Source organism: Euphorbia lathyris, chromosome 9 (assembly GCF_963576675.1).
Source record: "Euphorbia lathyris chromosome 9, ddEupLath1.1, whole genome shotgun sequence".
In the NCBI taxonomy this organism is placed as follows: domain Eukaryota; kingdom Viridiplantae; phylum Streptophyta; class Magnoliopsida; order Malpighiales; family Euphorbiaceae; genus Euphorbia; species Euphorbia lathyris.
Window position 1 is genome coordinate 9,002,496 of NC_088918.1, and position 7,922 is coordinate 9,010,417.

Consider the following 7,922-nt stretch of genomic DNA (forward strand, 5'->3'; position numbering starts at 1 on the left):
TTATCCATAACTACAATTATACTTTACGCAATCACGAATTTCGTTATTTTCACTCCACATATGATTCATATTACCATTCATTAGTAACAGATCAAAGACATAGGAAAAAAAAGTTCACAAAAAAATTGTGCATACATATATCTTCGATTTGCTATAAAACAAGAAATTAAGTTTTTTTTTTCATTTTTTAAGCTTTTTTTTCAAGAGTCTACATATGTTTTTGTTTTATCTATTATTGATTAGTGATAACATAATACATAGACCTAGGTATAGGCCGGGCTTGTCGAGCTTTTAATAAAACCTGACGAGCCCAAGCCCTGTCCAGCCCGTAATAAATTGAGTCAGGATCTGGCTCGAGCCTCCCAAGCCCGCCCATCCAAACCCATCTGTATATTAAAAAAAATACGATTAAAATATCACACCAACTTGTCTTAATAAAAAAATAGTACACACAATACAATACTTAATAAGTTTGGAAAAATTCTAATAAACTAATTGTCTATGGTGGTAAGGTAAATGTATATATTATCTCATAAAAAAATATAATTAATTTATATTTATAAAAAAGAGAAAATTACATAGAAATTCATCTTTTAAAAACTATTTACAACTATGTCAAGTCATAGTTTTGGATTATGTCAAACTAGTTAAAATCGGTACTTTTAATATATTTAAGGATTAGAATTTATAAATTAGAAGTCTAGAATATTTTTTTTACTGTTTATGATTTATGAATTGGAGTCTAGAATCTTTAAATTATGATGTAAAATCATAATATATAGAAAATAATGACATATTAAGAATTAAGTTTGGTGATATGACTTAGTTGTAATTTTGTACTTAATTATGATATTCATGTAATTGACCCTATAAAAAATTCATATAACCCAAGTCCGTCCAGTTTCTGGCGGGCTTATACGGGTTTGGGGCGGGTCGGACACTAATTTCATATGTCCAAGTCCGATTAAATGGGTCTGGGCGGGTTCACCGGTCCATGCCCAAATCTAGTTATTAATAACCCTTAATTTATTTATTATATGGTAATTTTAGTAATTCTCCTAATTAACATATATTAAATATCTTTTCATAAACACTGAATCAAAATAACTAATTATTAAACTTTGAATCAAACCTAATATAAACGGAATCTAAGGTATCGTCATCATATCAGAGAGGTAAAATTGTTATAAATTACCAATGTTAGTAGTTTGTAACTTATCCCCTTAAAATGTGTTCGTAAATCTCATTGGATTTATATACTATGAAAATTAATTACAAAATTCATTTATTTAGAAAATACATTACATCCATTTAGGTCTCCAAACTAAAGCTTCAAATCAATTAGGACGTTGAACTATTAAAATCATCAATCAGATCCATAAACTAAGCAAAAATCGTTAATTGAGTCTTTATCTTATTCTAAAATTAGAAACGGTAATTATTTGATATAGACTGTAATAATTTCCGTGTTGGTTCAAAATGGGTTTGGAAAAGAGGGCTTAAAATTTCTCAACCGAATGATTTTTGATGAGGTCTCAATTGATTATTTTTGTTTAGAATGAGTACTCAATTGATGAGTTTTTGTTAGTTAAGGGACCTGATTAATAATTTTAAGGGATAAGGTATCAAAATAGGCCTAAGGTTTTTGGGAAAGTACCAATTTAGGTCCAACGTTCAAAATAGCACCAATATAGGCTTAACGTTTACAACATAATATCAATTTAGGCTTAACGTTTACAATATAGCATCAATTAAGGTCTCACGTACAAAATATCACAAATATAGGCTTAACGTTTACAAAATAATACGAATTTAACCTTAACATTTACAAAATATATCCAATTTAAGTTAAACGTCACAATTAAATTAACCATATTATATATTCTTTTCTTATTAACTTTATATATTATCTTTTTATTTAGTTCTATTTTCTTATTTATTATAATACAACTAATTAGTATTCTTACCCATTAAGATTTTATATTTGTTTTTCATCAATCATTCTATGCCTCCTGAATTACATGGCTCATGTAATATATGCAAATTAAAAGTAATTGAATATCCACAATATTTCGAACATTGACATGTATCAATATTATTTTAACTAGTATTCGAAATATTGTGGATATTCAATTACTTTTAGTTTGCATATATTACATGAGCAATGAAATTTAGTAGTCATGGAATCATTTATGAAAAACAAATATAAGATCTTAATTGGCAAAAATACTAATTAATTGTATTATAATAAATAGGAATATAGAACTAAATAAAAAGATAACATATATAATTAACAGGAAAAGCATATAATATGATTAATTTAATTATGACATTTAGCTTAAATTGTATATATTTTGTAAACGTTAAGCTTAAATTCGTATTATTTTGTAAACATTAAGCCTATGTTGGTGCTATTTTATACGTGAGGCCTAAATTGATGTTATATTGTAAACGTTAAGCCTATATTTGTGCTATTTTAAACGTTGAGCCTAAATTGATACTTCCCCAAAAACCTTTTTGATACCTTATCTCTAATTTTAATAGTTTAAGTTCCTAATTGACCTTGAAACCTTAGTTTATGGAGAAAAATGTCTATTATACCTTTAGAAAAAGTAATATTATACTAAAAGGATATATGCTTGATTTAGGCATAACACTCATTTAGATCCCTAAACTAAGGTTTCAAAATCAATTAGGACCCTAAACTATCAAAATCACCAATCAGGTCCATGAACTAACTAAAAATCATCAATTGAGTCCCCATTCTAAACAAAAATCTTCAATTAAGATCTCATCGAAAATCATTCGGTTGAACAGTTTCATATATTTTTTCCCAAACTCATTTTGAACCAATACAGAGATTATTACAGTTTATATTAAATAGTCACAGTTTACGATTTTAGGATAAGATAGGGACTCAATTGAAGCTTTAGTTTAGGAACCCAAATGAATATAATGCCATTAATTTAAGATAAACCAATTTTAAAGACTTAAGATAAACGAATTAATCAAATTAATTTTAAAAAATAAATAAATAGCAGTTATTAAAAAAAGAATATAATATCACTGTAAATTTTCATTAACGTATGTGATTTGTTCTGACTTTGGGAGTAAACAGACCTATCCTTACTTAAACTTTTCCCTGCCAAAAAAAAGAAAAAAGCTTAGCCCCTAAGCATTCCTGTGAACGACGCCGTATATAAAGAAGTGTCTTGCTGAGCTAAATGCCATTAGCAATGGAAAATATCACTGGAGTTGATTTGTGCGGGTTGCCCGAAGATTGCACAGCCACCATCTTCTCCTTCACAAGTCCTAAGGACGTGGGCAGATTCTCCACGGTCTCTTCTGGTATTAGGTCGGCTTCTGAATCTGATGCGGTTTGGAGACGCTTTCTTCCATCGGATTACCAGGCGTTAATCTCTCAGTCTTCTGATCCTTCTCTGTTGTCTTCTTCTCCTTCTGCTAAAGATCTCTATCTTTACCTGGCTGATAATCCTATACTCATTGATGATGGAAAAAAGGTTAGAATCTCTCAATTTTGTGTATTAAGTATGAAGTTAGGTCAATTTTGAATATCAATGTCTATTGGATTTCAATTTTTGGTTTATTATGCTGAGTTCATGATGAAATTAAATAGTTATGGCTGCTATATAATCTGCTGAATATCAATTTTTGGTTCACTATGCTGAGTTGAATTTCATTTTTTAGATTGAATTATTTCCTTTGGAGACGCTTTCTTCCTTGTGATTATCAGGCTTTAATCTCTCAGTCTTCTGATCCTTCTCTGCTGTCTACTTATCCGTCTGCTAAAGATCTCTATCTTCACCTGGCTGATAATCCTATACTCATTGATGATGGAAAAAATGTTAGAATCTCTCAATTTTGTGTTCTAAGTGTGAAGTTAGGTCAATTTTGAATTCAATGTCTGTTGCATTTCAATTTTTGGTTTATTATGTTGAGTTGATGATGAAATTAAGTAGTTCTTTTCAGAAACCTATAGCTGCTATATAATCCGTTGAATTTCAATTTTTGGTTTGGTTTATTATGCTGAGTAACTGTTAGATGGAATTATTTCCTTTGAATAGATAATTTTCAGAAATCTATGGCTTGCTATTAGGATGAGTATGGTTTGGTACAATTGGGGGATTTGAAAATCTCCTGAATTAAGTGAACGGTACAATTTCAGTCCTATAGAAAAAGTAAATGGTTCAATCCGGTTATGGATCTTTTTTTTTTCGGATATTCGGTCCGGTTCTAGAATCTACAATATATTCACTCAATAATATTAGGAATTTGAAAATCTCCATAATTGTACCTAACTAAGTAAACGGTAAATTCAGTTCGGTCCTATAGAAAGAGTCAGTCAGCCATTTAATCCAATTCTATATTTTTGTTCGGGTATTCACTCTGGTTCAAGAATCTTCAAGATCCACGCTCATTCCTAACTGCTATATAATATAATATTTTGCTAATATGCAATTGTTTATTTGGCAGAGCTTTGGACTGGATAAATGGAGTGGGAAGAAAATTATCATGCTTTCTGCGAGGGATCTTATGATTGTTTGGGGTGATACTCCCAAATACTGGATATGGACTAATGCTGAACACAAATCAAGGTTTGTGGATTTTTCTCATTTTTTCCCCTTAGATTCAAGGTCATTTTCATCATTTTGATAATTTCTGTTGATAAATTCTCTAATTCAGCATATCAGAAAACCAAAACAGTAGAAGTTGTAGTCTTGAATTTTTATGGTTTTCTATTAATTGTCGGATTTTGATTCGGCATATAGGAAAATCTGTACAGAACTGCAGAAGTTGTAGCCTTGGACTCTTGATTTTGTTTATGTTCAATGTTTTCATTATTATCATAGTTTCAGCATATATGAACCATGATTTTGTTTGTTTTTGCTTTATCTTTAATGTTGGTTCTTTTTTCGTAATTATCATGATTTTGATTGAAAATGTGTACAGAATTGCAGAAGTTGCAGCCTTGGACTCTTGATTTTGTTTCCGTTCCCATTTTTCATGTTCTCATTTTTCATGATTATCATAATTTCCATCATCATATATGAATGAAAATACAGATTTGCAGTCATGATTTTGTTTGTTTTTCCTTTACCTTTGATAACATTGTCTTCGATTCGTTATAATGATTTCAATTGCTATTCTGATTCATCATATATGAAAATGCAAACAGATTCACAGAAGTCGAATTTTCTTCGTTACCATGATTTCAATTTGATATTTTGATTAAGCGGAATACAGATTTGCAGAAGTTTTATTCTTGATTGTGTTTATGTTTCCTTCATCTTCAATATCATGTCCATTCCTTACTATCATAATTCACATTATTATTCTGATTTAGCACATCCGAAATTGCAAACAGGTTCGCAGAGGTTGCTGAGCTGATCGTCGTGTGGTGGCTGGAAATCCGTGGCAAAATCAAAGCTACAATGCTATCACCAGAAACTCACTACACAGCATACCTGGTATACAGAACAAGAGAGACCTCTTATGGATTCCACTATCCGGTAGAGGTGACTGTAGGAATTTCAGGAGCAGAAGAAGGAGATTCTTCAAAGAGAAGTCTTTATCTGGATACGGGAAGGGAAAGGCGTCAAAGGAACCAACTTTTTGTGAGAAGGGTCGGTCTATTCGGGCAGAGGCACAGGCACAGGCACAGGCACAGGCACGCTATGGAGAGCGATAGTGATAATGATGATGATGATGATCGTAACAATGTGAATGACAATGACATTGGAGTTAATCATAATAATCGTAATCGTCCACAGGAAAGACAAGACGGGTGGCTGGAGATTGAATTGGGGGATTATTTTAACAGACAAGATGAAGTTGGGGATTTGGAAATTAGCATTATGGAGGTTACTGGAGGTGATTGGAAAGGCGGACTTATAATTCAGGGTATAGATATTAGGCCAAAGAGTAATTAAGAAGAATAAAAACCCGAAACTTTGATACATTTTGCTCGCGCTGTTCGGTCCTGTTGTGTTCTGCGATCTTTATTATCAATCATACTGAATATAGAAGCTGCTGTTGCCAGGGATGATCGGGAGAGGGTTTGAGAACCGGATTAGAGTATCTCGTGTCAGTGAATTCTGGATCTGTTAACGTCTCTTTCCATATATCATTAAGTTTTTCTTTCTGAGTAGTAGTCTGGTTTTTTGTACTTTAAGAATGTTAGAAGTTTAATTTTAGTCCAGTGTAAAATTCTAGTTCACTTAATACCCTTCTCTGAGAAATTTTGTGGCTCATTTATGTTGGCCTGTTATGGGGGTAAAATTGAATGGAAGTTTTTTTTTTTTTTTATCATGGAGTTAAAATTGGATTAATTTGTCCAATAATTTTGTAGGGAATTTAACTCTTTTATTTTATTTTTAATTATAAGATAAACCAATTTTGGTGAAGACATAAGGTAAAAGGAAAAAAAATAAAACAAGCCCTTAAGCATTGCTAGAGTAGCTAAGCATGGCTGGAGTTGATTTGTGCCAGTTGCTGGAGAATTGTATAGTCATAGTGTTCTTCTTCACAAGTCTTAAAGACACCAGATAACTATTGTCTCTTCAGGAAAACTGTATAGACACGTCTCAAAGATACCAGATAACTATTGCCTCTTCAGGAGAACCCTTTAGAAGTTCTTCAGGAGAACTGTATAGACACGTCTCAAGGACACTAGATAACTATTGTCTCTTCAGGAGAGGAGAACTGTATAGACACAATCTTTTCCTTCACAAGTTCTAAGGACACCAAACAAAAACGTTTTATTGTGCTGGAGAACTGTATAGCCACAGTGTTCTCCTTCACAAGTCCCAAGGACACCAGATAACTCTATGTTACCTCTTCAGGCCTCAAGGACACTAGACATCTCTCTATTGTGCTGGAGGACTATATAGCCACATTCGTCTCCTTCACAAGATCCAAAGCCACCATATAACTCTCTATTTGTCTTTTCAGATCTCAAAAACACTAGACAACTCTCTATTATCTCTTCAGGCTTTTAAGTCACTTCTGAATCTCATAAGTATGAAATTAGGTCAATTTTGTATAACAATGTCCGTTGAATTTCAATTTTTGGTTTATTAGGTTGATTTGATAATGAAATTAAAGAATTCAATTGATTGCTCTTTGTAACTATTAGTTGCATTCTTGATTGTGTTAAACATCTGCAATATATCATAATTCCCAGCATTATTCTGATTTAGCATATACAAAATTGCACACATATTCGCAGAAGTTGCTGAGCTGATACGCGTGTGTTCGCTGGAAATCCGCGGCAAAATCAAATACGTGGCGCGTGTTGCTGAGAAGGGTCGGTCTATTCGGGCACAGGCACGCTACGCCAATGCAGCTGCCTGCACCCGTAATGGAGAATGAAGTCTTTTTTACTTACTACCCAAGTTAGCTAGCCCCGTGGCTTACTACCACCGGCAAGCTCAACCAATATAATGAAACTCGACTTACCCGCTTCTCTCAAGTACTGTACATAGCCGTTCATGAGCTTCACCAGTTTTCGTCTTACAGTGTGTAAATTTGTTTCCGTTTTTAGTCTATAAAAATTGACAATTCAATTCTGTATAAATATAATTAGAATGGACATATCTATTTATGAATTTATGAATGAACACTACTGTTCACGAATAGACGGCTATTCACTATTTACTAGCGGAGTAACTAGTTTTTCTTGGAATGAAGAATTTAATGTGTTATTAATAGTTGAATGTATTAAATTAGCAGTTAATTAATAAAAATTAAAAAAATTGGAGCCTTAAGATACTTTTTCTACAACAAATAAATACGACTACACATTAATATTAATATGTTTCTTCTTAAAAAAATATGGATAAAATGCAAATTTGCTCCAAAGCACATATTTACCAATAACATATGAATTTGTATAATTTTAG

General features: G+C 31.9%; 1 protein-coding gene across 3 annotated transcripts; it reads left to right on the plus strand.

Annotated features, from left to right (window-relative positions):
- Window positions 1–3,191: 3,191 nt before the first annotated feature.
- Window positions 3,192–6,327, plus strand: LOC136206925 (F-box protein At2g02240-like). Of its 3 annotated transcripts, none has more exons than XM_065998136.1 (4): window positions 3,192–3,521; window positions 3,709–3,865; window positions 4,495–4,616; window positions 5,387–6,327. In XM_065998136.1, the coding sequence occupies exons 1-4, from the start codon at window positions 3,508–3,510 to the stop codon at window positions 5,949–5,951; spliced, it is 858 nt and encodes a 285-aa protein (XP_065854208.1). In that variant the 5' UTR covers window positions 3,192–3,507; the 3' UTR covers window positions 5,952–6,327. The 3 variants fall into 3 exon arrangements, with proteins under 3 accessions (XP_065854208.1, XP_065854206.1, XP_065854207.1); XM_065998134.1 differs by having other exon boundaries at window positions 3,755–3,865; XM_065998135.1 differs by lacking the exon at window positions 3,709–3,865 and having other exon boundaries at window positions 3,197–3,521.
- Window positions 6,328–7,922: the final 1,595 nt, after the last annotated feature.

What these genes read in the sequence shown, in the direction of transcription:
- LOC136206925 (XM_065998134.1), top strand. Translation starts at nt 3,225, where the DNA reads ATGCCATTAGCAATGGAAAATATCACTGGAGTTGATTTGTGCGGGTTG. An exon ending in TCATTGATGATGGAAAAAAT is followed by an intron (nt 3,866 to 4,494) that starts GTTAGAATCTCT and finishes TTTATTTGGCAG; the next exon opens with AGCTTTGGACTGGATAAATG. An exon ending in AATGCTGAACACAAATCAAG is followed by an intron (nt 4,617 to 5,386) that starts GTTTGTGGATTT and finishes AATTGCAAACAG; the next exon opens with GTTCGCAGAGGTTGCTGAGC.